Source organism: Cynocephalus volans, chromosome 7 (genome assembly GCF_027409185.1).
Source record: "Cynocephalus volans isolate mCynVol1 chromosome 7, mCynVol1.pri, whole genome shotgun sequence".
Classification (NCBI taxonomy): Eukaryota; Metazoa; Chordata; class Mammalia; order Dermoptera; family Cynocephalidae; genus Cynocephalus; species Cynocephalus volans.
In genome coordinates this window covers 106,077,146-106,104,965 of record NC_084466.1, presented here as the reverse complement: position 1 = coordinate 106,104,965, position 27,820 = coordinate 106,077,146, and the positions used below count along the sequence as shown (strand labels likewise).

General features: G+C 42.3%; 1 protein-coding gene across 1 annotated transcript; it reads left to right on the top strand.

Annotated features, from left to right (window-relative positions):
- Positions 1–949: 949 nt before the first annotated feature.
- Positions 950–26,095, top strand: ZNF365 (zinc finger protein 365). The gene is made up of 5 exons (XM_063103548.1): positions 950–993; positions 2,722–3,477; positions 16,348–16,528; positions 25,056–25,093; positions 25,784–26,095. Exons 2-5 carry the CDS (start codon positions 2,735–2,737, stop codon positions 26,043–26,045), a joined length of 1,224 nt encoding a protein of 407 aa, XP_062959618.1. The 5' UTR covers positions 950–993; positions 2,722–2,734; the 3' UTR covers positions 26,046–26,095.
- Positions 26,096–27,820: the final 1,725 nt, after the last annotated feature.

The window sequence follows — 27,820 nt, the reverse complement described above, 5'->3', positions numbered from 1 at the left end:
TAGTAAGCCTCTGAGGACAGACACCCCGAGGACTCAAGAATATGCATTAAATAACTGTCTACAGATGAAGAGAATCTCTCCTTTTGACAAGAAAACCCAACAGTAACTTTTATCCTGTTTTCATATTTCAGGAGTCAGATTAGCAGTATCCCAAAGCAGGTTTGAAAAAAAGAACACAACCAACAAGCTGAGACATCAGCGTCTTTCAGAAGGAAAGCAGCCTTTCCTTAGGATGACAGAGCTTTGCTTTTCCCAGGAAAGGGGGCGTCTCCCTCAGAAATGAGCGTGCGGGTGGGGGATCTTGGTACTCTGAATGTTTATTAACAAGCCCTATACTTTACTAAACTTAGTTCTGCCTGTTAACCTAGCTCCAGGACACTCGGCTAGGAGGGCTGCAGTAGACACTCTAGGTTAATTATTTTGGGACCTTCTTGCCCAATTGCCTAAGATGACAAGGTCTTAATATAAATACCGGATCTTCCTGCTGGCAGATTTTCAAAGATACCCAGCCATGCCTCCTGGTCATCCACTCTCCCGGTCCCCAATAACTGTGAAGTCCGAAAAAACTAGCCAGGGCCTGCAGAAAGCGCAGCGTCTCCCCTTCCCTACCCCGGGGAAATGATCCAGCATCTCTTCCCGTGATGTCAGTGGAATCCTGAGCCATCCCGGTCCCTGTCGGGGGGAGGGCAGACGGGGCTCCCGCCAGCTGGGCCGAGCCAGGGTGTCACGGCGTGGGTGGCAGCCCCGGGGCCGCGGCGCTGCCGGACGCGGCCCGCCCAGTGCTGCCGCGAGCGCCGCCCCCGCCGGCCGGCCCGCGCCACGCTCCGCCCTGGACGCCGCGGGTCCCGGCGCGGGGGAGCGGCGTGGGGGAAGTGGGGGAGGAGCGCGCCCCGGCTCAGCCTGATTTACGGCTCTGCTGAAAACCGCTTCGCTCCCGCAGCATCAGCACCGGCGGCGGCGGCGGCGGCGGCGGCTGCAGCAGCAACAAGTCGGGTGAGTGGCGGCCGGTGTGCATCCGCGTCCGCCGCCCGGCCCGGGGCCAGTGGCGGAGGGGGCCGGCCGGGACTGGGGAGGGCGTCTCGGTGGCCGCGGCAAGGCGGGGAGTTGGGACAACTGGCTTCTCGGCCCCCTCCTGCAGGAAGTCGTGTGCGCACGAATCCACGCCGGCACCCGCGGGCTGGTACGAGCGGAGCGGGGGCGGGGACAGCTGGGACCCCCGAGCAGGGTCATTGCCAGCCTGCCCTGCTCTGGCAGAGTAAAGTAGGGCTTTTCCGCTTAGCCGGTGCACTGGGGCTTCCGCTGGGCCCGTGCGAGCCCGTGCTTACCCATTTCCCGGCTGGGGATGCCACCCCTTTCTTTTGCCTCCCTAGAATCCCGAAGTCCCCTTCCTTCACCTCTTGCCAGCATCTTCGGCCCTGCGCTGGGCCAACGTTTGCATCTCATCCCCGTAAAACCAGCGGCTGAACATCCCGCTGTAGCACTGGTAGAGGTTCCCGTCTCTGGGGGCCAGAGGCTTATTAACCTGGACGCTTTGCCCGCCTAGCTTGCTGTCTGGGGACCGTTTGCACCTCTGCTTTTGAAGAGGCTGAGGACCCAATAATAATAACAATAATAAAGTGAGGACACTTTTCACTCTAAAACCCTAGCTGGGCTCCCTCATTTGGGGGCCCAATGCTTGTTCCATTGAAGTAGAAACCGTTCCTGGAGGGAATCGTTATGCACTGCTTACAGAATTGGGTTGCCAGCAGTCATCTGTTGCTAGGGCGAAGATGATAGATTCCTACAAAGAAAGAACTTCCTGTTATTAAAAGAGTTATGCTGATACTTACCTGGTGCAGGCATTGGCTATCTCTAGAGGTTGCCATGTTAAAACAGGACCAGAGACAAGACAAATCCATCCAGAACACTCTATTATAATAAATCCTTGGCCATGGCCGCACTTACCTCAAAAGATATTTGACATATTGGGTCCCCAGATTGCAATAAAGCTGGAGCATGGGGATCATATTATGATAACACTTTGATCTATGTCATCACAGCAGTAATTAAAGGAAAAACAATAATGGCGAAAATCTAAGGTTGACAATTTTTCAGCTGATTGCTTTTTGCCCCCGTGCCTAGCTTCGGTAATCTCTTGTATATTTTGGGGAAGATTGCTGAGCTTGCTCTCTTAGAACCTATTTTGACAATTTATGTGAGTTTTCCTCTTTTTTTCTTTTGGTATTCTTGCTTATCAGGATTGTATTAATAAAATAGGGCATGGTTTTGCATTCAGTGTACTAAATTCAGGAGGGCGAGAAACTTGAATTCCACTTCTGGATCTGCCACTTTCCATCTGACTTGGATTAACTGCTGTACTTCCTTGCCTTAATTTTCTCATCTGTGAAGAGGGAACGTTACCCACCTTTTTTATTCTAGGCAGGGATTGGCAAACTTTTTCTAAGGTAGTAAATATTTTTGGCTTTTCAGGCCATAGAGTCTCTTTCTCAACTGCTCATTCATTCTGCAAAGCAGCAGTAGACAATACAGAAATGGATGTCGCTGGATTTGGCCCATGGGCTGTAAGTTTTAATTGCAATATAAATTATTATATGCAGAAGTCACTTAAAACAAAAAAGCCTCTGCCCTCATGGAGGTGAGCAGCAATTATTTCAGTAGCATTTTTTTCAACGGACATGTAAACTACCTCTTTTTGTTATTGTTTTTTTTCCTGCCACCCAGGACTTTTAGAGTAATGCAACAGAAGGCTTTTGAGGAAAGCAGATATCCCTGGCAGGAATCCTTTGAGAATGTTGCTGTGTGCCTGCCATTCTGCTGCCCGAGGTGTGGAGACCATACCAGATTTAGAAGCTTGTCATCCTTGAGGGCCCATCTGGAATTCAGTCACAGCTACGAAGAAAGAACCCTCTTGACAAAATGCAGCCTCTTTCCATCTCTCAAAGACACAGACCTTGTCACTTCCTCAGAACTCCTGAAACAGGGAAAATTGCAGAGCGGTGGCAACGTGATCAAGCAGAAACCGAGCTATGTTAACTTGTATAGCATCTCACATGAACACTCCAAGGACAGGAAGCCATTTGAGGTGGTGGCAGAGAGGCCTGTGTCCTACATGCAGACCTACACTGCAATGGACTTACGTGCAGACTCGCTGGATGGGCCACGGGCAAGTCCCGGACTTCCCACCTCAGACACCAAAGCTGCTTTTGAAGCACATATCAGAGAAAAATTCAATCGGATGGTCGAGGCTGTGGATAGAACCATCGAGAAGAGAATTGATAAACTCACCAAAGAGTTGGCCCAGAAAACTGCCGAACTATTGGAAGTCCGGGCAGCTTTTGTGCAGCTGACTCAGAAAAAGCAGGAAGTTCAGAGACGAGAGCGGGCCCTGAATCGACAGGTGGACGTGGCCGTGGAAATGATAGCGGCACTGAGGCAGCGCCTGACAGAGTCGGAGGAGGAGCTTCTTAGGAAAGAGGAGTAAGTGGTGCGGAGCAGGATGCTGACCCCAGGGGCTTTTTCCCTCCTCCCCCAAAGTAAAAGCAAATGTGAAACAAGATTTGGTTTTTATTATTTGCAAGTGCTGTGGCTGCATTTCTCATTGATGTAGTCGAATCAGGAGGCATGAGGCTTTGATATTATTACCTTCTGCAACCAGCAGCATTAAAGTCAAAATATCTCATTCCTTCTCACCTTGGAAGCTGTAAATCACATATAATGTTTTTAGAGAGGAGTAGTACAGCCTACCCACGTGGGATCCACTCCCAGCCCTGAGTGGTGCACAAGGGCGAGTTGAAAGGGAAGGCAGAGAGGACCTGATGGGCGAGCCATTCCTTTCAGATAGCCTCCACGTAATAAAGTAAAGAATGTGAGATGCTGTCCTATTCAGTAGAAAAATGTGCTCCAAATACAAATAATTTTGGCTTATTTGCCATTTTTGATTATACACCCATGTTAATTAAATGTCTGTAGCTGAGAATCCATTTAATGGTAAGTTATATTTGGAAGAAGCAGGCATTAGGAAACCCAGAGGAAAGACTTTTCTGATTTTGCTGTACTTCTCTGATTTAAGTGTGAGGATTTTCTTTTAGTCAAATGATGTGTGATGTTAGAATAAGTCTTGCTCACTTGCAAAGACTTGACACTGGTTTTCACAAGTTATAGGTGATCATAGAAGCTATTACTTGAAAAGTCATCATACTTGGGGAAGCATTTTCTTATCAATAAATATGGATTTAACCCAAACCAGAAAAATCTACATAACAATTCAGTGTATTTCCCAAATGCAGGATGTTGGATTTCATTTTAAATGGATGTTCAGAATCCATGGAACCAAGGGACGTAAAAATTGATAGACTAAAACATGCTAGAAGGTAGGTTTCCAAATAGTTTGAGTTATTCTATAGAGATTGATTTAATTTCATTGTTTCTTTGCCCTCTGGAAATCTTCTATTGTCTCTTAAAGTGTAATAATTAAAACTTCTTGAAAAACCCTGGGCGTTAAAGAGATCATTATTTGCTTACCTTCTACCTTTAGGGGAAGTCTGTATATATTTTCTGTTGAGACTAGACATTTTTAAATTACATAGTTAGGATGGATTTAAATCAGCCACTGATTTACTTTGCCCCTAGGAAAATGATCTCTCTAGAACGAAAAATGTTTCTCTTTTGGCTTCTGGTGTTTCTCGGTGGGAAGTTAGTGTCTTGGCTAGTTAACAGCCACCAGGATGACCTACACTGCACTGCAGGAAAAATGGCAGATGGGGTTGCTGTATGTGCAGAGAAAAGCCTAGAATTAAATTTGCAATATTGTATTTGACTCAAGAGCAGGGAGTTTAAAAGGCAACCAAATCAATTTTTTGCATTCATTTATTTGTTGTATTTTATTTATTAATTACCCAAGTAATAATGAGGGATTTGGAGTGGTGGTTGCCTAGAGTGTGAGAGGACAAGACAATGGAAGTGGGGGGTCTTATAGTTGGATGTAAATTATTATTAAGGATCTAGCTTTTGTTTGGGATGATAGGTTGTAGGGTGCTTTATTATTAAAAATAGCTGGTTAATTAGTTATATGGAGGTGGGCCATGTATGGATGAGTTATGCTAATGTGTTTTGGTTAATCTAAGGCGTCACACGGGCATCAATTGAAAAACTAATACATACTAGTAGGAAAAACAAGTTTAACAGGATAGAATTGTATGTACTAAAAATTCCCCCTCTTCTCCACACATACCCCATCCCATCCTCCAGAGACAGACACTGTTAAATTCAGTAAATGTCTTTCCAGACCTTTCCTTTGTGTACATAATCATGTGAAATGTATGCACACAGAGTTTCTATGTTTTTCCAAATGGAATCATGATACATACTACCTGCTGCCTGGGTGTGGAGTTGTTTTTGATTTAACATAATAAGTCTCAGGCATCTTTTGTGCACTTAATACAGAATTATGCCATTCCTTTTGATTGTTGCGTGGTATTTCATGGCTTGGATGTATCATGGTTGATTTTACTAGTTTGCTATTGATGAATACATAGTTCCACTTTCCTAATATTACACATAGTGCCTCAGTTAATATCCTTGTATACCTTTGTTCACGTTTTTGTGAGTATACTTGAGGCAACTACAAGTTGATTTTTAAGTGTACCATTTTTGGACTAACAAAACAGCCATGATATTCAAAAAAAACATTTTGAATAAAAATACAGAGAAATTGCCTTAAACTTTCAGGCATAAAGTCTTCATTTTTTAAGCCTTCATTTGGGTCCTTCCCATTAGTTTCTGTATTCAGGCCTCAAATAATCACTCTTTTTGTACATAAAGTATAGGACTAAAGAGTCTTGTTTCCAGGAAGGACACTGCAGCTCTTGGTCTGAGAGAGCAACTGTGCATCCTCCATGTCTATGTATAGTGTCTGGTCCCCCAGCCCCCACTCCGCCATCTGAATGGGGATGCAGAGCCAGCTGCCCATCTGCTGCTCCTGTTGATACTGGGGTGATGTGACTGGATCTGCCTGGCTGGACCATGCCCCTTCTCTCCTCTCTGCTCCCTCAGAGAGCTATGCCTTCCACCAAAGAAGTGGCCTTTCCAATAGGGGAAGACCCTATTTGGCCATGGAACATACCAGGAGCTGTGGTCCCCTGCCAGATACCTCCATATGAGCTCTTGAGGCCTGTATGTGAGAGAAAGTAGGTTGTTACCATCCCATTAAAAATTGACTTAAACTTGGGACCCTTTGAAACACAGATGGAAGATTTGGTTTAAAAAAGTGCAGACATCTAATATTCATATAAGGCTCTCCGGCTTAGGGGTTTTTCTCTCAACTATAAAAATCCTTTCTTTCAAGCTGAAATATAAGACTCCAGGGCTGCTTCTGGCTATCTAGGCTGAATTAACTTGGTTTATAGAAGTCATATGCTCGTATATTCTCTGTAACAGAGGAGGTTGTTTGAATTGGCAATATTTTGTACCGGTGAGTCTCATCGTACCTCGATAGAGAGGTATGTGTGTGTTTTGGAGTGCAAATCCAAGAAAGAAGTTGCTCGGTGTCTTCTCAAAGTCAGTATAACTTTAAAAGTCCTACTGAAACAGGTATTTACTTATTGAAGAGTATTCAGAGCGGTTGGGTAGTACTGCCCCTAATCAGGTAAATCAATCCTGGCAACCTTACAGTAAGGTATCCCTTAACAAGAGAGGATGGACTTAGTAGCTGAATTGCTGGCTCAGTTGGTCTCTTGGGGTTTGGTGAATTTGAGTGTAATAACAGTGATCTCAAATTTACTTATACACTCTTGTGCAGGAAGGTTAGAAAGTCCTAAGTGAGTACCTGTGATGGGCTAGATAGAGACCTAGGAAGAGTAAAGCACACCCATGAGCATGCCCCGTCCAAACCCAGGGTCATTTTAATAAATGCTTAAACACAAGCCACAGTTTCAAGCTGATAACACATTAGACAACAGATTTTTCTATGTGGAGAGGCCACACTGGGGGAATGAGGAGGAAGGTCAAGATTTGTACTGGTGGCTGGAGGAGAGTGACATTGAAGAGGTAGCCGGGAGGGCTGTCAGAGATTGTCCCTGAGTGGACAGTGTGATCTTTGATTTTAGAACTAGGAGGTACCCCCGTCTCCTTCAGGATAACATTCTCCTTTTACAGATGCAGAAAGTAAGGCCCAGGGCAGTGGAATGATTTGCTCAAGGACAAAGATACAGTAGCAAAGCTGCAACTGGAATCCAATTTCCCTGTCTCTGTGCTGAGTGCTTTTTCCATTAGTTCACTGTGTCCCAGCCAGACTTCTGAAAATGTGATTTTTGCCCAAAGCATCAAGGCTTATGTAATACTGAATGTGGCCCATTTTGGAACAGGCTTGCTTTTTTGCTATTTTGAGATGTCTGCCATGGTGACATCATTTATTTTTCTGATGTGATTAAAGAAAATGTCAGCTGGCATCAAAGGTGTATGGAAGTGGGGAGATGGAGGCATCACAAATGTGTTCATGGTATTCAGCTCCTGGAGCACTCAGCCCAGGGCTTTAACTTGACTCTGAATGACGGTGCCCAGCCAGGGTGGGACCTGTGCTACGAACAGCCTCTGATGTCAGTGGGGGCCTCTTTATGATTCTGTCTCTAATTTCCATCCTACTGTCTTGTGAGACACAGTAGATTTAATGTGTTTCCCCTCTTTCTTCATCACTTGCCCAGTTCCCAGCCCGGAGCCATGCAGAAGAAGATCTTCACTGAGCACCTGCTGAGTGCCAGGTATCGTTCCAGGTTCTGGTCCAACAGTGGTAAACCGAACGAGTCCAGTTCCTGCCTTCATGGAGCTTCTGGACCAGAAGGGAAAATAAACATAGAACAAATCATTAGGGGTGTGATAAAAGGGACATAGAGGGGCGGCCTGAGTCATGTAATCCCCTGTTTAGTTTTTTTTTTTTTTAGGGGATCTTAACCCATGACTTGGGTTAAGATCATCATGCTCACCCATTGAGCTAACCAGCCATCCCTGTATAGGGATCCGAACCCACGGCCTTGGTGTTATCAGCACCACACTCTCCTGAGTGAGCCATGGCCCCCTGTCCTCCCCCCCGCCCCGTTTAGGTTTCTATCCAAAGCTGGCTGTGGAATGCTGCCTTCAAAAGGCAAGTTTTTTGTTTGTTTGTTTGTTTTTAATTGAAGCATAATTGATTATACATATTTGTAGGATATAGAGTTGAATATCAGTACTTGTGTACAATGTGTGATGATCCAATCAGGATAATTAGCACATTCATCATTATGAAACGTAATCATTTCATTGTGTTAAGGACAATTGATCTAGCCATTTGATAACACATGCAGTGTTAGTTATAGCTGCCTAGCTCAACTGTAAATTGATAGGACTTATTTTTCCTAGCTAGCTATTTTGTGTCTATTAATCAATTTCTCGCTTTCCCCTTTCCCTTCTCCTGCCTCTAGTAATCACAATTCTGTTCTCTCCTGAAAGTTCAACATATTATTGTGATTGTTCTTTACTCCTTCCTTCCTCCCTCTCCCTCTTATTTATTTATTTATTTAGCTCCCACTTGTGAGTGAGGATGTGGTATTTCTTTCAATGCCTGGCTAATTTCACTTAACATAATTTTCTCCAAGCTCATCCTTGTTGCTGCAAATGGCAGAATTTCATTCTTTTTTATGGCTGAGTAGTATTCCATTGTGTTTATATACCACATTTTACTTATCCAGTTGTTGGTCAATGGACATTTTGCTTGGGTCCATATCTTGGCTATTGTAAACAGAGCTGTGATAAACATGGGGGTTCAGGTATCCCTTCAACATGATGATTTCCATTCCTTTGGGTATATACCCAGAAGTGGCATTGTTGGATCATGTGATGGTTCTATCTGTAGTTGTTTGAGAAACCTCCATACTGTTTTCCTTAATGACTACAAATTTACAGTCCCACCAACAATGTATAAAGGTTCCCCTTTCTCTGTATCCTTGCCAGCATTTGTTATTTTCTGTCTTTCTGATAATAGCCAATCCAACTGGAGTGAGGTGATGTCTCAATGTGGTTTTGATTTGTATTTCCTGAAGATTAGTGATGCTGAGCATTTTTTCATATACTTGTTGACCATTTGTATTTATTTCTATGAGATAAGTCTATTCAGCTCATTTGCCCATTTTTTTAATTGGATTATTTGTTTTTTTACTATTAAGATGTTTGAGTTCCTTGTATATTCTAGGTATTAATCCCTTGTCAGATGCATAGTTTGCAAATATTTTCTCCCATTCTGTAGGTTGTCTTTTCACTCAAAAAAATAAAAATAAAAAAATGAAAGGCAAGTTTGACTTGACAGCTTGCTTTGCACAACTAAACCCTCTTGCAGTTTAGTTAAGTCATTCCCATTTTTTGACCAGCTAAAGTAGTGAGTAGACAGCTTGGTGACTAGACAGAACCATAGCTAGGAAGCAGGCCAAGAAAAATCACATTAGAGGTAGAGGTCGGTGGGGCAGACAGGGACATGTTTGCTCCACACTGTTGGTTCGTGGGGTACTCTCCTTTCATGCTGCGTTCTGTGCAGACTTATAAACTAATATAGAATAAACTAGATGTCAAACATGCCCTCTTAGAGTTGGTACATGGTAAAATTTGGAAACCCAGGAAAATTTTCTATTTTTCTGTTGCTGTCTCTCCATATCTATCCTCTTTTTTCCATCACCCCTGCCATCCTTCTCTCTAGGCCTGAGGGGCTTAGAATGTCGTGTTGATGTACTTAGAACCGATGAAAATAATTTTATTTTCTCATTAGACTTAAGGGCCAACAAGAGTGAGATGGGCCATGGCTCCAGATGTGTGAGTGGTGCAGATTCGGGGCTGTGGGGCCCTGTGGGAAGCACAGAGCTGACTGCAGCCTCCGAGTTTGCAGCCAGCTCCTGTGCTCAGAGGGGGTTGACTCCTGCCTCCAGATTTGCCTTGTGGCTGACGTTATGGTCTGTCTGAGGTGCTCTGTGATCAATAGCTAGACTATTTTTAGCCGGAGGTATTTTTACCATTTCATATACCTCTGAAGAGGCCCATAAATCAGTAATGTAAAAATTAAATTTAAATAACTTTGTAGAGCTTTGCCTTTGGGAGGAGAAGCCAATGTTAATATGTTTAAGAATGGAAAAGAGTGCTTCAATTTCAGATCCCACTCACACTCCTGTAGAAGGCACCTGTAGGTTACTCGTTGGTTTTATGCCCCAGTACTTGACTGGAAGAAGGAAAAAGGGAACCCAAAGATTTTTTTTTGTTGGTTCATGATTTTCAGCTTGACATGTAGTAGCATATTTCATACATTCAGAAGAAATTCATCGAACCCCTCTTGTGTGCTGGGCTCATATTAGGTGCTGGAGGTATCATGAGAAGGAGGAGGCAAGGTCTCCGAACTCCCCGATTTTACAATCTAATGGGGTAAATGGCACAACTGGTGCACTGTATGCAGTGATAGGATACAAGGTTCTGGGAATCACAAAGCAGACCATTTGCATCTACACCTGGGTGTGTGTCCAGGAGTGCTTCCTAACAGGACAGCCTGAGGTTCGAGGGATCTTTAAGAGTCTGGGTTTGAGAAGGTTAGGGGAAGTGACCCTGGCAGAGAGAACAGCGTGTCCACAGTAAGAATCTGGCTTGGTGCAGGAATGAAGGGTGTTCAAATAGATGAAACAAATGGCTTATGGCTAGTAGATTATAGTGTGTGATAGGATCAGTGTGTTGTCTCTCAATCATCATTCAATGCCTATGCAGAATTGCAGCGAATGCCACGGTGCATCCGTGCCCATTTTCGCCAATCTCTATACATGCTTCTAGGGTGTGTTGTTTATATGATAGTATGTCTTTGGTTTCTCTGAATTAACTTGTCTTTAACTCACCTCAGAAAAAGTAATTGAGGGAGTTTAACTTGTAAAAAATGAAATAATATTATGTTTCAGACCTTATAGTCATCCTGTAGATGAAACATTGTGTGAGTGAATGGATATTTTTTCTGACTAAAGCTTTGACTATATGGAAAGGGCATTTTTATTGCCCCTTCTAACTGAGGTGGTTTCTGAATGCCTATGAATCTTAGGACACTGACAGATTTCTGGATCTGCAAATCATTCTGCATAATAATGAACTTCAAGGTCAGTTTCTTATTCTATACTGATATTTTTTCTCTTTAATGTCAAATATTGCTTTAAAAAAGCATATTTTCTGCTAAAATGTAAAGCCTTGGATTTAATAATATTTAACCTTTTTATCTCTCTCTAAATAAATAAGAAGTCAAAGCTGGGGCCAGAAGTGGCCCAGAGCCATTTAGGGCTAATTTCTCCACAGCTGGTCTGTCCCTACACCTGGATAGAGTTTCACTCAGGTTTGCCCTTATCTTCTCATCTCGTCCTCCAGCTTTCACACCGTGTTCTGAGTCACAGGGTTGAGAACCGAAAATAAAACCACACAAGTCTTTTACTGTTATGTCTGATAGCATCAGAGTCCTGTTCTTAGTCCCATTTAGCTCAGCTTTGTAATTACATATTTATTTCAATATTTGCTTCTTATTATGTCTGCCTCTCCCACTACATGCATCCATTATATGTTAACATAAATGTCATTTTATGAAAATAACTATTTTCCCCAAAAACAATTTATTGAAAAGAGTAGTATTGTTTAAAAAGTTTTGCAAAGATTTTTAATGTCTGGCTTTATAGAAGGCTGGACTTAGTAGTTCTACATTCAGTCTGTTGCGAATTCGTTTTCGTTGTAGTGGATGAAGAAAATCTAGTCTTCCACAGATATATAGTTGGAAAATGGAGGGATATTTTAATAGCCTTTTCAGATAATAGTGGATATTCTTCTTTGCGACTATGCCAAAATGCAACAATTGGTAGTTTCTTAAAGATTAATTGCAATGTGGGATCTGAAACTGTATCAGTGAACATTTTGTTCTATCTCATGTTGAAATCCATTGGTCTGTCTTGCACTTTTGAATGGATATTTTAATATTTGGAGTGTAATTATTAAAGAGGTTATAAAAGCAATGTGGTTAAACCTTTTTCTTTCCCATTCAGAAAATTCCCAAGATCCCTTGGGGATTAAGAGGTGGTTTTGGATATTGTTCATGATGTGAAAGAAGGGTCTGAGATGCACACACATGCTGTTCCACAATTTGTCACTTGGTTTTGACACAGTTTTTATCTAATAAAGATACCCTGCACAATCTTGGTGTGTGGAATATCTCCAGCTCTTGTCTTGTGTGTTTAACTTCTCTTTTAAAACAAAATCATAGTAAATCATCCGACTTGTTTTAACTGTCTTTTTTTTTTTTTTCTTAGTTAATGTGATACTGAAATTCGGTTGTTAGCATCATTGCCAGGTTGATTGAAAAATACAAAGAGCATTAACTTCTCAGCTTCAGGGCACAAGATAATTGAAGGAAGAAGGTTAGAAAAAGATCCTTGTCTTGTACAATGTGGCATAACACTCCATGATTGGCTAGGAGCATTAATGTTAATTTTTATGTTTTATGTGGAACCAGCAGCAAAACATTACGTGACTTAAAAATATAGCCAGAGTCATAAGCAGTGTTGCTTTTGTGGTATTAATCCTGTGAGATTAAGCCATTAAATGTTGCTGTCTTCTCATATGTTGGACTGTACAGCCCAAGATCCCAAGAATAGTAAATATGCGTAGTGGAAAAAACATTCCAGGATGTTGACAGTAGTTACCTCTGAGTGATGGGATAATGGGTTGTTTTTGGTTTCTTTCTTGTCCTTTGTAAACATTAATTACAACAAATATTTATTGAATATTATGTGTCAAACACTGTGTTGAGCTCTGGGCTTAGAGCAGGGAATAAGAAGCTGATTCAGTCCCTGCTCAGATGGACCTTCCAGTAGGTCAATTGTCATATTTCCCACAATAAATGTGAAATATTTATATAGTAAGATAAATATAGTAAACATTACAAGCCAAAATGAACTGGAAAAGAAAGATTGGCTTTTTTTTTTGATGTTTGCTTTGTTTTTGGTTGGTTTTCCTCTAAGTACAACTTGAAGACTGTTTCGTGTTTCAGTTCTCCTAAATATTGCCCAGGAAATCTCTACAATGGACTCGACTCCAAATGAATTGAAGACTGAATGTCAGAAAGAGGAAGTAGTGGTCATTTTTCTGGGCTGTGTTTCCAGTGGCTTTTGAGCTGTGATAAAATTCCATCCATGGGATGTAAATCATAAGTAGGAACCAAGAAAGGAGTGGGGTAGCACCTGCGCAGACCTTCCACTTTTTTGCTGCTAGTTAGAGTTTGTGGCTCACCTAGGAGGCAGATCAGAGTGCATGACAATAGAGCTTGAAAATTGGCTTGTGTTCATGGCCTGAATAACTAGGACTTTGGAAAGTGCATGTCTTCAGGAAACATCTGGAAATAAATTTGAAACTTGATGGTGAAAGAAAACTCTTTTCCAAAAAGACTCTTATTTTTATTATGTGGATATTTCTTAGCTACTGAAAGATGATGGAATTTTTATGGGATTAGGGTTTAGGTTTGATCCTGGATAGGAAACTAGAAAAAAGGGAACTGGTATCACAGGCATTTCTTTGAGTGAATCATTGTTAGAGCCAGTCCATTTTCTGTTTTTGTAAATATATAGTTTTCAAGGTTTTGTAGAGATTTGTGACTCTATAGAAAGTGTCAGAAAAGTAGCAGTATGGCCAAGTGTGACAATATATTTATGAGAGAAAAATCATGACAAATTGTAAAAGTGACTAATAGTACAGGATAAAGAAGCAGGAAACCACTACCAGCTACTGAGCAAAGATCCTATGTGAAACTGTGACCTCCTGAGCCAGACTTCCCTGAAGTTCTCCTCTTAAGAAGTTCTGGAGGGCCGGCCCGTGGCTCACTCGGTAGAGTGCGGTGCTGATAACACCAAGGCCCCGGGTTCAGATCCCACATACGGATGGCCGGTTTGCTCACTGGCTGAGTGTGGTGCTGACAACACCAAGTCAAGGGTTAAGATCCCCTTACCGGTCATCTTTGGAAAAAAAAAAAAAAAAAAAAAAAGTTCTGGAGGTTAGTGGAAAATAAAGATCAAGTAGAGGTTGAGAAGGTGTGGAGAAGATAACGAATTTAATTATCTGTCTAGAACAACTGAATGAGGTCAGATATGTAAGAATTAGGGTTTATTAACCTAAATTGAAAGAGGCTTGAAGGGACAGTGATCAAAGTCTTTAGCATCTTGACTTTGCATAAGTTGAACATGACCAGAAAAATGAAGGGCCACTCCTCGAAGGTTGAGAGTTTGAAGACACGTAAATACCATATCCAAGAGGTAGTGAAATGATAGAATTCATTGGCGCTGTTTGGGATGGCAGAACATACAAGGGGGATGACCAAAAGGACATTCATGATTTTTTACTAAGTGAAGACAGTAAAGTGAAGAGAACTGTGATAATATGCACCCGTTGGTAGTGCTGATTACCTGGTGGTTTGCCCGGAAAAGAGGAGAGAGTAGAATTGGGAGCAGAAGGGAAGGGAAGGAAAAGGACAAAAATGTGTGTGTGTGTGTGTGTGTGTGTATTCCTAAAGAGATGCTCATAAGGATGGCTACTAAAATGTTAATGGTGGTGGTCTCAAGATAATGGAGTTTCAGGTGATGTTTCCTTCTTTTTATTTTTATTTTATTTATTTGTTTGTTTGTTTATTTATTTATTTATTTATTTATTTGAACTTTTCAATATACATTGTAGTCGATTTTCATGACCCTTTACCTGGATGGCTCTTCCCAGATATCTGCATGGCTTATTCCTCAGGCTTCCTGCAGGTCTCTGTTCACATGTTACCCCATCCAAAAGGCTGTCCCTGACTTTGCTTTCTAAGGTATTATCCACTCCTCCCTTTCTTTGTCACTCTGTCCCCTTGCACCCCATTTCAATTTTCTTAGCACTTACTACCACCTGACATATGCATTTACTTGTGTATTTCATAGTGACCACCTCTCTCTTCCCCCCTCCCTCTCTCCCCTCCCCCCCACATCATATCTGTTCACTTGTCTTTAAAATTTCAAGGAATTGTTGTGATTGTTGTATTTTCTGTATATTTTTAATGTTTGAATTTTTAAAGAAAGAGCTTATATTGTTTTTAAACCAGAAAAATGTTATTTTCATTCTTTCATTAAGAATATAAAGAAAACAAAATGGTAATAAAGTTATTAGAGATTTTATGGATTTGTGAATCTATAACAAATTATGTAGTAAAAGTACTCATATTGTTTGAAGTATTTGGCTCAGCTTTTTATGGGAGAGCAACCTGTCATTTACTCTCCTGTGTCAGGGCTAGAATGGTTTTCCCAGTGAACCTTGGGTTGACCTCAAGGTAGCTGTTTAGGCTGTTTCATTCTTAGTTCAGAGATACTATTGGACAAGATGACTCATCTTATGTACTGCTTTGGTGCTCAGCCTGGCCTCTGGCCTACATACCTTTCTTCTCTGTAGACTTTTCTCCCCAACAGACAGACTTTTAAAAATCTTTAAAAAATATATTTATTAAGAATATTCATGTGATACAAAGCTAATTGTCACCCCTCGTGCCCATGATGTGAGGGCCAGATTCATACTGGGGGCATACCATTACCAGAAAGGAAGGAAGGAAAGACCACAGTAGTGCTGTGGTCTTACAAAGGGAGGGAACATTCCTAGGGCTACAAAGTGGAATGTGGGGGGGGACGAGGGAGGAGGAGAGAGGCTGGGGGATAATTGGATGGGGACATGGGGTACAGACTTTTAAAAATCTAAGTTAGAACTTGTCTTAAAGCATCCAGTTGTTTTCCATCTCATTTATAAAAATATCTGGAATCCTTGCAGTGACCTCTGAGGCCCTACCTGGCTCCCTCTTCCATGCAGACCTCCTTGCTGTACCTCAGACCCATCTGCATATCCCTAGTTTGCCTGGCTTTCTCTTCCCAGATATCCACATGGCTTATTCCTCAGGCTTCCTGCAGGTCTCTGTTCACATGTTACCCCATCCAAAAGGCTATCCCTGACTTTGCTTTCCAAGGTATTATCCACTCCTTCCCTTTCTTTGTCGCTCTGTCCCCTTGCACCCAATTTCAATTTTCTTAGCACTTATTACCACCTGACATATATATTTACTTGTGTATTTCAGTGACCACCTCTCTCTATTAAAATGTAGTCTCTAAATGTAATCACTGAGGTGTAATTTTATCTCTTTCACCATTGCCATGGCGGTACTGCCTAGGATGGTAAGTGATACATAGTTGGCACCCAAGAAATATGCATTGAATGAATTAATTCCTGTCTCATTTCTTCATTGTGTGCTCTGACGTTTTTGCCTTGCAGAGAAGTTGTTACATTCAACCATTTCCTGGAAGCAGCAGCTGAGAAGGAAGTTCAAGGGAAAGCTCGGCTCCAGGACTTTATTGAGAATCTGTTGCAACGGGTAGAACTGGCGGAAAAGCAGTTAGAGTACTATCAACGCCAGCAGGTTTCCCGTTTCTGCCATGACATCAGTGAGCACGTGGTGAGTCATGCTGGTCCATCCATCAGGTGTGAGGTCCCTATGTATGGTGCAAATGGGTCGAGGACAGAGGAAGGGGGGAGCTGGGTGACTTGCAGGGACCCTCTAGACATCATTTGAAAGCCCTGCCCGGGCCATGCCTATGTTGTGGAGGCAATGCTGGTGAATCCAAGAAGCACCTGCAAGTCAGCTCAATCCTGGATGCAGAGTTTCCAGTACTTCTTCACCCTCCTACTCCACGCCATGCTCAATTGGTAGAAATATTTTTATATTTGTAACATAATAGAGTTTGAAGTATCCAAAGGAATCATTCGTTCCTACCTTGGTGTTCAAGTAGATTGGAAGTTATTATCTTGTTTCAGAGGTCTTCAAGGGAATCTTATGAAAGCTTTGGCTCTTCTCAGTAAAGCAAGATCCAGCCATCATTTTTTCCTTACTAGGGAGGAAAACACCATTCAGCAGTCTCTATAAGTTAAACATCTTTAAGTAGGTTTTCAAAAAGACCGAAAAATTCACAGGTGATAGTTCTATAATAGATTTCTGCATACAATTTTGCATATTTTTTCAGGGGCTTAAGAAACCCCCAGATCCCAGATGAGAGCCCTAGATAGGGATAGTGATCCAGGTTCTCATAGGTGGCTTGATCAAGACTCCCTAGTCTTTTTGGAGGACAGGGGACAGTGCAAATGGTTATGCTCCAGGTGAGGGGATGAGTTGTCACCTCTGCCCTGTATACAGTTTCTTTGGTGGTATAAACAACAAAACGAAAGAATTTTTGATACACCAAAGTTATTTATTTATAACATTTTCATTACTTGTTGAACTTTATTTATGCTTACCTCCTTCATAGAAGATTTAAAAATGATTCTTTTACTTCTCAAATGGACTGTACCATAAAGAAAAGAAAAATAGGAAACATTTATGCTAACCAAAAAATTAGCAAGGTTACTATTGGTTGATTAAAAAGTTTAGTTTGAACTTTCTGGAAGCCAAGATGAAAATGAAACATGATTAAATAATAAGATCAATTATCCAAAAGAAGGAATGAGGTGAAAGTTAGGTGAATAAAGATGGAGGTCAGGGGAGGGAGAGAGACATCAGGGAGGAAAGGAGAGAGGGAGGAAGGGAAAAAATGAAGAAATCTTACATGGTGCTTACTGTAATGATGTACACCTAGCCTTAGAGCAGTACAGTGATGCAAGCCCCAGAACTTTCCAGAACAAAAGCAGACTGGAAGGAAGGAAATTTTTATATCTCTGAGGTTTCAGCCACTGTATTCAAAGCAGTCTCATCTGTATGACATATTTATTATTTTCTGGGTGGTGTCTGTGGTCTTCTGCATGTAACACTCCTGCAGGGAACCATCGCGCCCTGACTTGATTCATGTCTCCTCCTTGGGAAATTGTGCTAGTGTCTGGTCTAGACTAACTGTAGCTGGAGGGACACTGTCTGATCTCCTTCCTGCCTTCTTCCATCTGGCCTTCTCTCAAGAGAGGGTTGTGGCAGGAGGCCATGGAGCCCAGATGTGAGGTGAAAAGGCTTAGCTTCTGGAACATTCTTACCCTACTCTGCCTGGGAAAGACAGTTTGTCTTCCTGGGCCTATTATTGTTCTGTAAAACGAAGGGGTTGAATTCAGTGCTCTCTAAGGTCTTTTGGCCTCTTAAGTTAATTGATCATCCCTTAAAAGTTAAGATGTAGCATTAAAATTTTCAGTATTTAGGCTTATAATTCACCCATAGCTAAGAGAAGTGTGAAATCCTCCTGTACTAAGCTAGGAGGAATCTTCTTTTTTTTTTTTTTTTATCGAATCATAATTGATTATACGTATTTTGGGGATTCAATGTTGACATATGTTGATCAAATCAATATTATTCGTATGTATATTGTTACAAATCATACTTATTCTTTATGCCCCTTGTCCAACCTCTCCCATCCCCCTCTCCCTCCCACATCGCACCACTGATAACCCTAGATTTCTTCTCTCCTTCTGAAAGAGTAATGGTTACTCTGTTGATTTGTTGTCTAGATGATCTGTCCAATGCTGAAAGGTGTGTTCAGGTCCCCCAATATAATCATAGAGCAGATGCTTCTGTCACTCTGGTATGGGCTTTGTGGAGAGAGACATCCTATTCTTTTCTTTGGTCTCTATTGGTGACTCTCCTTGTGTCATTGCACTCCAGTGGCTGGCGGACCATCTGTGTGGTGGCTGTGACATCTAGCCACTTTCACGGCAGCTGTCGTTACTGTGGTGGCTGTGGTGGGCCACCCACATGGAGGTGATGTTTTTAGCATGCTACTTGGCACTGGCAGTGTACCTGGTTGTGGTGGGGGATCTGGTCCCCAGCTCCAAGCCCTGGGACCCCAAGGTGCTGGCTATGTGCCTGGGAGTAGGTGGGGTGGGTGGGGTGTCTGGTCCCAGCTTGATGTTCCGGGCCCCTGGGTGGGCCTTGAGGCGCTGTCTGTGTGCCTGGGTGTAGGAGAGGGGTCTGATCCCCACTCCATACCCCCGGTCCTCTGGTGGGCCTGAGGCGCTGGTGGTGTGCTTGGGCCGGAACAAATTTTTTGTCCTTTGCTTCTAAAAGAGGGAACTTCCTGTGGGAACCAGTACTTGAGCTGTGTGGTTGAGCTAAATTGCTGCTTTGCTGCTGTTTCCCTAGGGAAGACTTTTTGTGCAGCTCAGGATTTAATGGCTGACTTTATAGGTACTTCTGGCCCCTGGGTTGTGTAGAAACTCTGATCTGGGCCTGAATCTTTTCATCAAACTGCATCCTGTGCAATTCTGCATTTCCGACCAGTCTCCTCTGAGTGGTCCTGTGCTAATTGGAGGAAAGATCGGCTGTCCCTGCTGTGCCCCAGCGTTCTCCCAGTGGGCCCGTCTCCCCCACCGCCCATGGTCCAAACACCACCCCATGGGATGGGCTCTGTGCCGGTCCCTTGCAATGACTCACCAGCCTCTGAGTTGCCTCCCTTTTTTCACCTTTCTGGTTCCTCACTCCTGCGTGGGTTCACGGGAACCCTATTAGTGGTCTTGCTGTTCTGGGGGCCACCAAGGCCCTCTTTTCCCCTTCCGCCTCCAAGTAACTCCATCCAAAGAGCACAGCTGTGGCTTCTGCCGGCTCCTGCTCCATGTGCTCAGCAGCTCCAGCATTAAAGCGGCCACGGCCGGAAATGCTCCGAGCAGTTTTTTCTTTCTCTCATCGTGGCTTCTCCCCCATCATGAACTCCGTAGGTCTCTCCTCCTCTTCCCCTGAGCTCCAGCAGCCCCAGCTTGGCTGTTGTTACATTTTTATAGTTGTAAATTGGTTGATTTGTGGGAGAGAGTGATGCTGGAGACGGTCTTTTCTGCCATCTTGACTGGAACCTAAGAGGAATCTTAAAGAGAGAAAACAGTGGACGACAAGAAGAAAGAAAGGAAGCCCATTAGTTCCCTCTTTTTAAAAATGTTTCTTTACTCATTTCCTCTGCTCAGTTTATTTTTCCTGCTTGAAACTTGAATACCAAGAGACTTAGCCAGCCATTATTTTTCATTAAACTCTGTCATGTAATCAAAAGTTGAGTAGCATCTCAGCTCTTCTTGTGAGATATGTATATACAAAACTGTGTGTGTACACACAACATGTATATACATATGCATGCATATATACACGTAAATACATATACACATACACATAATATATATCCATGCACATACAAATGTGGTAGGAAATTAGCAAATACTTATATTTATACCTTCTGTGTCCCAACCATGACATGATCTGCCTTTAACAGCCTTGCTCTTCCTAAGGAAGAATTGACTAATTCAAATAAAACAAAGTATTGTTAAGATTGTTGTAAGGAATTTAGAAGCAAGAGCTGTGCACCAGCCATAGTGAGGGAACCTGTCTGATGGTTGGAGGGAGGATACGCCACCCTGGAGGACCAAGAATGAGGTGTGTGATTTCTGAGATAATTGGGCAGACACCTAGTTTCCTCTCATTTCCATATGTAGTCCTCTAAACTCTACTTTGGACCATAATGTGCTACATTATGAGGCAGTCTACAGACCCTGCAGGCCATTTCTCCTTTTTACTTAGTCTATTCCGTTGTTATAGTATATGCCAACCTATAAAATGAGGAGCCATGTCTTTGATGTAATCAGAGTGCTAAGTCTGACCTCCTTGAGTATCTGTGGCTACAGATACACAGTAGAACTCGGATGCTTTTAACATGGAGAGCTTTGAATCATATCTCTGATAATCTGTTTGGTCCAGCTTAGTGAAGGTGTAGAGCACCCAGAAACCCAGGCATCTGGAGCCTCAGCCCCACCAAGGATAGCTTCTTGCCCCTGTATACCCCAGGTGAGCAGAACGTTCTGACCCGACTCCCTCTGTCCCCCTCCCTGCTTGCACACCTGAGCTTCTTCCTCCCGAACAGTCAGGAACACCACCCCAGTCCCCCTCTCACCATCTCCACAGAGGCTGCACTGCAGGAACAGAGTTGATCCTCTGATGTCTACCTCAGTCCCCTCCCCTCTTCCCTCTTTATCTCATTACCACCTCTAGAAATTCCAGTGAAATTCCCAGATTGATATGTAAGTTGCTTCTTTCTAAGGTGACTCTAGCCTTAAGGTTCTTCTGTGCTATGGAAAAATGTCCTTCCCCTCACATTTAGTGCCTTTTCTGAAATACCATTTTGGCATCTGTAGCTTTCCCTTAATCCCCTTGAGCATCTATGTTCTTATTCACCTGGCTGATTTCTAAAAATATAATCTGCTTACTCAGAAATTTTATCTTTATGCTCTGAAAAATGCTTCCAAATTAGACACAAAGTGACCTAATATCCCATCTGCCCAAATCACTCACAGAACTGCTCCAATGGAAGGTCACAAAACAGCTTGGATAATCATATTTTAAATGTTGCATTTATTGCCTGCAGGTTGCTAAATTAGCACTAGCAGTAATTCATGTAGCACATATTTACTGGGGGCACAGTGCTTGCTGGGTGCTGAAGAAACTGCTGTGAGCGAGATAGGTGAAGTCCCTGCCCTCAGTGAGGAGGGGGACATGATAAATGAGGAAGCAAATAAAGATAATTTCCCATAGTGATAACTACTATAAAGAGAAGACGTAAGATGATATGTTTGAGATGCCTAGGGTGGGGACTCTTAGATTTAGTGGTTAGGACAAGCCTTGCTAAGTAGGCAACATTTGCATCATGACCTGAATCGCAAGGAAGAAGCAGCTCTGGGGAAACTTGGAAGTGAAATGTTCTAGGCAAGGAATAGGCAGTGCACCTGCCTCAGGAGGGAACAGGCTTGGCATGGTCGAGTGGTAGGAGGTGAAGTCAGAGAGTTGGGAAGAATCCAGATCATGCTGGGCCTCACAGGTTATATAAGGAGTTTGGATCAATTTCAAGGCTCACAGGGAAGCCGTTAGAAGGTTTTAGGCAGAAGTTGATCTATGTTTTAGCAAAATCACTCTGGCTGCTCTGTGGGGAATGGACTGGAGGGCTGCAAGAATGAGAGAGGGGTTAGGAGGTTATTATTGTAAGAGGCGAGAGGGGACAGCAACTGGGAAACAGTAGAAGTAAAGAGATGTGATGGGCAGAGGGTGTATTCTGGGGGTGGAATTGACATGACTAGTAGACCTTGCTGAAGGACTAGGTTTAGTTGGTGAGGGAAAGGGAGGCATCAAAAATGAATCTAAGGTTTGGGCCTGAACAGCTTGGTGTCTGGTGCTGACGTTCACTCAGAGGGGAAGTCGGAGGACGGCCACATGTCCAGTTCCCCCAAGCCTGTGGTCACCTGAAAAACCATGTTTGTATTTTAGAAATATTAGGTTGGCTATCAATATATTATTTATATTTTCCCAATCTTTATCAAGAATTCTCTTGATCTCTCTCTTAACATCCTCCTCTCCCTAAATAGAAAGAAGACAAAGTAGTTGGACCAGGAGAAAATGGAGGTGGGTAGACAAGACTTAGTGGGAAGAGCTTTTCCACCTGCCTGCAGCTGTAGGGGCCAGGAGCAACAGTGGCCTCTTGTGTTCACAGCGAGAAGAGCACGGCGACTTCTGTGGTGGTTGTGAAAACAGGCCCTGCCTCCACCCCACCCCTCATAAGTCAGAGTTATCGTCGGGGAAATTCTAATCCAGTCATCCATTCCACCGAGTTACTGTGTGCACTCCTCCTTGCTCTTAGGTTTACATACACAGACACTGTCTTTTTAGGGAGACCGTACAGAGTGAGGACTTGCTCAGGCTGGAGTCGGCTAACTTGGATTTGAAGCCCAGCCCTAACACTAGTGAAAACATTGAGGCTTTGAGCTAGTTACTAAATTTTGCTGTGTTAGTTTCCATGTCTGTAAAATGGGAATGATGATGCTTACCTCATAAGGTTATTCTGAGGGTTAGTTGTGCTTGGTATGGTCAGTATTTAACCCAGTGTGTGATATGTAGACGTGCACTGTTGGTGGTACCTGTATACATGTGAGGTTCATGGCCTATCTGTCTTTATTCATGCAATTCACTTTCTGTAGACACAGTGAATTCCTCTCATTTTGTGAGGTCCCAGCAGGGTCTGTTAGTGACATTCATAGGTGCTGAGGTTGTAGTTCTTAAAATATTCTGAGCATTTGATAACACTTTTGGCCTTTCCCCAGGGAGGGAAGCACATGAGGGTACTTCAAAAAGATTCGTATTATCTTTTAATTCTATTTTCCCATGAACTTTTTGAAGTACCCTTGTATACAGTATACACACACACACACACACATACACTCTCTATCTCTTAATTTTGCATAAAATTCCAAAGGGTATTTTGTATACAAATGCAACAAATCATTAAACTATTGCTTACATACGTACATATGTACATACAGTAAACAAATTTTGTTACGCCTCAATAATTAAGAAAAAAAAAAGAAAGATTTAAAAGAAGAAAAACCCTGTACATTTTTTACAGTTTACACGTGAACTGAAGTCCATTCAGAGAGGCTAGCTGAGAAAGCCTTACTGGTGATGGTGGGGTGGAGACAAGAATGGGGTAATGCTGATGCCTTAGGGTCCCCAGAAGCTGCCAGCCTGCCATTTGCTGGATCCGTCTGGCTCACCTTCTTTGTGTATTACATAATCTCAGGAGCCTCATGTCAGGATGGTGCCTTTTTTGTTGTTCACAGTTTACTTTTCTCATATCAAACCCAGCCAGAATAAACACAGTCAAGATGCTGCTGACTTTTGATTGTGTCAAAAGACAGAAGGCCAAGAATCCCATCTTGCCTCCTTGGGGACATGGCCCTCAAAAGTCTTATAAAACCTTCTTTGTGGTTTGCTTCTGAATAAAAGCTTAAGCTGCAGGCAGTGATCCTGTTATGCTGAGCTTGGTTTTTTGTGATGATTTTAGTGTAGCAGGGGCACATGTCTTAGCCACACTGGCCCAAACACCAAGGTGGCCCTTTCTCCACATTTCTTTGTCCTTCTGTTCTGTCGGTCTGCCTGCTGATGTGACGGCACTTCTACGTGTGGGGGATCAGGAACTGAAGGCTGGGAATATGCTGGGTTTGCCTATAAACTGGGTGGTAATATCTGGATTACAAAATGATAATTATCAATTCTGCAAATGAGGGCATTCTCAGCCACAAAAGTGCATGCAGTATTTTATTGCATGAGTTATTAGGCGTGGAAAATGATCTCAGTGATAGATGGCCTCAGCGACAGTTGTGGGGTTGGTCTTCACATGCTCTCATTTTGGAAATGATGTATTTTAGGCAATAAACATTTTGTGCCACTTATCCCCTTAGTTGATACATTGTGACCAGCAACCGCTGTAGTAGATTAGCTGCAAATAAAGCCTGAATCAATAAAGAAACAAATGGCACATCATTCCTGTTTTTAAAAACATGTTTCTTTAAACGTTGCTCTATCAGGGGTCTCTTGACTTCTTGAAATTTTTGAGACCTGCTGTAATAGGCTTGTCAGAAATCTCAGAACAGGTGCCCAGAGGTTCCCTGAGTAGGCAGAGGCTGAGGCTGGAACGTTCTTGTTTGCTGATGTGATATAGCTTGTAAGAAAGCCCCTCCTCCCATTTCTTTCCCTTAAACCCCATTTAAATGACAGATCTAGGTAATTAAGGTTGTGAATTTTTATTTTTGCTTTGTTTTTAATGAACACTTGTCTTTCAGAATAGGATTGTGTGATAGTGTTTAAATGGCAAAACCAAACATGATTTTGTGCAATTAACAAAGCTACTGCAAGAAAAATAAAACATTTCTTGGTAACACACACACACCCACACACACACTCTCTCTCTCTCTCTCTCACTCTCTTTCTCTCTCTCTATTTCTCTCTATTTCTCTCTCTCTCTCTCTCTTTCTCTCTATTTCTATTTCTCTCTCTCTCTCTCTCTCTCTGCCATGGTTGGAGCCATGGGCAACGTACCAATAAGTTACTGACTTCCTTAATGTGAATTTAGTTTCTCTAAAATACAAGAAAAATTTTAAAAACAAGTCCAATCTTCAAGTGAAATAATGTTTTTTTCTTATTTGTTTTCCTTCAGCTTGCAGATATCTCCACAAATAGGAAACCCAAATGCCTGTATGTATATCTTTTTGTACTTGGGCCATTTGATAATGTTTGCATAGTATGTTTTCCTATGTATGCTATAAATGGATTTGAAAGGCTTAAGTGAAAATTTACCTGCAGGTATATAACTTTGTAAAATGATGATGAGACTTTCAAATATGCTAATAGTCTGTTAGTCTGTGGCACTATGGATAGTACATGAAGAATATTTTTACAGTAGTATGTAGTATAACTTTCTCTTATTGAACTGTAGTGTGGTCATAATAGCTCTATAGTACTATTTGAAAATTTATGCTATGAATCATATACTTTATAATGTCTGCACAACAGATTTGTCTGAGTCCCCCTAGTAGTCACTTAAAGAGTCAAGAGATAGGGCTTGTGGTCCCATCTTCTCCATTAGCCAACTGTCTGTATTATTCTGAGTAGTCATTTAAATTTTCTGTACCTCAGTTTTATCACTGGTAGACAGGACTAGTAATATATCCCTGGGAACTTAGTATCATGTGATCATTTCATGGAGACCACCGGAATTTTTGGAAGAAAAATACCAATATATATATATTATTTGTCTTGATGTAGCATTATCACCACTGCAACATGCAGGAGTGACTGTGCCATGAATAGTTATTATTCTTTAAGGTTTTAAGGAAATCTTTCTTTCTGCTCATCTCCCCTTCAACCCTACCCAACCATCTGCAGAGGCCGAGGGCACCCACATTCCGTGTGTAACCACCCTGATCTCAAGGCCCATTTCCATCCAAAGGGAAGGAGCTACCTGAAAAAAGCCAAGGATGACAGAGCCAGCATGCAGCCTGCCAAGTCCATTCTCGAACAGGCCGAGTCATCAAGAGATCTCTGCAGACCGCCCAAGAAAGGGGAGGTCCTGGGGTTTAGTCGGAAAGGCAACCTCAGGCCCAGAATGGCTAAAAAAAAGCCAACAGCGATTGTGAACATCATCTAAGCTGGTGGGTGGCTCTGGACCATCGTCACTGGGCTTTGGGGAACGTTATTTCAAGAGCCAACAATGATGTCCTTTTGGACACATCCAGTATAAGACACATTGGAAAAGCAAAGAGCATAACATATACATACAAGTACCTCGATTAACCAGAATTTAACAAACAGGAATCTCAGCAAACCAGAATTTTATTATAACCCCCCTTTAGAAGCAAGAGGCACATTACAGACAGAATAAAATTATTAAAGCAATCTTATCCCAAAGTTTTAGTAAAACAAACTCCAGTTTCTAGAATAATTGGCCCAGGCACCAGTAGTTTTGGCATCTGTGCTTGTGTCATGGTCATTAATTCTCAGAGTCAAGGCCACACAAGATGTCAGGCACTGAGAAGAAATTCATCCGTGCCCACTGCTGTCTGAATTGTGTGGCAAGGAATGGGAGTGTAATATTCTATTAGTGGCAGTGATGTACACATATTTTTGTTTATTTTTAACCTTTCTCTCAGTTAGTTTGATAGCCTCCAAAATAAGGATTCCCATCCCCTCGAGTATTCTGGTTAATCAAGATTTCAGTGTTTGGGTTGCTTAAGGCACTTGTTCAGTCAGACATCAGTTCTCATTTCGACAGACTGTTTTTGGTTTGTTTGTTGGATTTAGGGTTTTGTTTCCCTTGATGCATGTTTATTCCAGTTGTGGGACTCCTCTGCTGTCTTCTTTGCCTGAGCCTTCAGCACCCGCAGACCAGGCTGCCAGCCTCTGTCTTAATAGCTGCTTTTGTTGCTGTGGTCGGGGAGGACGGGTACACCCTTTGGGTCCTCACCCTTTTGGTCATTGGTGCAGTGCGTGAGTAGTTGGAGTTCCAGTGGTTTGCCTATTTGGTGCGTTGTGGCCATCCTGGGAGCACTGCAGTTGTCACCACCCCTTCCAGAGACCCACTTCCCTGGTGGTGTCAGCAGCCCCCTCTGTTAGCCGTGGGTGTGACTTTTTCTTCACGGGCTTCACTTTTCCACCCAGCAGCTCACTTTGCCTCCTGCTGCTTCTATGTCCTCTAATGACAAAAACACACATTCTTAACTTTCAACCACATACCTGGAGTGTTCACTATGGTTTGCATTCTAAATAATTTCTGAAATAAACAGTGCATGTAGGATCCAGAATCTGACGCTGTCCTCTCCTCCCTTCTTCCATAAAATGGCTTGTTTCCACAAAGAACTATCTTTTAAGAACCTCCTGATTTGTGATTTTCTTCAAAAATGAATTTCATGTTGTTTTTTTCCCTTAAATTTAGCAATATCATCAAATCTCATGCAGATTTTACAAGTGCTGACATCCTTGTGGAAACAAGAATAATTTTGTGCACAAAAATGTACATATATATATAACACAAAAATATATATGTCAATTATATTAATAATTTATTTTTAAATACTCATAAAGTGTGTGTGTGGTGGGTGGTTTTTAAACTATATATGGTTTGTTCATGTAAATTGAATTCTCTTTAAAAATTAAAACTGTAACCTAATTAACATTAGTGGAATTATTGTTATTGCAATAAGCATCAGATTAGCAGCGCTTTAAACATAGGTCGTAAAGCAGTTACTTAAAATGCCAGTAAATTTAAAAGTGTAATTTATCATTAGGTAAACATTTTGAACCTATTGATAGTGCAAATGTTGATTTTTTAATATTCACTTTGATGTTTGGCTTATGGTGGTGGACCATTCATGTGGGGTATAGGCAGCTATCAAGTGGGAAAAAGCATTGCTGAGAATATCTTTT

Excerpts from the sequence above, each read along its gene's own strand:
- ZNF365 (XM_063103548.1), top strand. The coding sequence starts at position 2,735 with ATGCAACAGAAGGCTTTTGAGGAAAGCAGATATCCCTGGCAGGAATCC. Across the intron at positions 16,529-25,055 it reads ATGACATCAGTGAGCACGTG|CTTGCAGATATCTCCACAAA; the intron begins GTGAGTCATGCT and ends GTTTTCCTTCAG. Across the intron at positions 25,094-25,783 it reads AATAGGAAACCCAAATGCCT|AGGCCGAGGGCACCCACATT; the intron begins GTATGTATATCT and ends AACCATCTGCAG.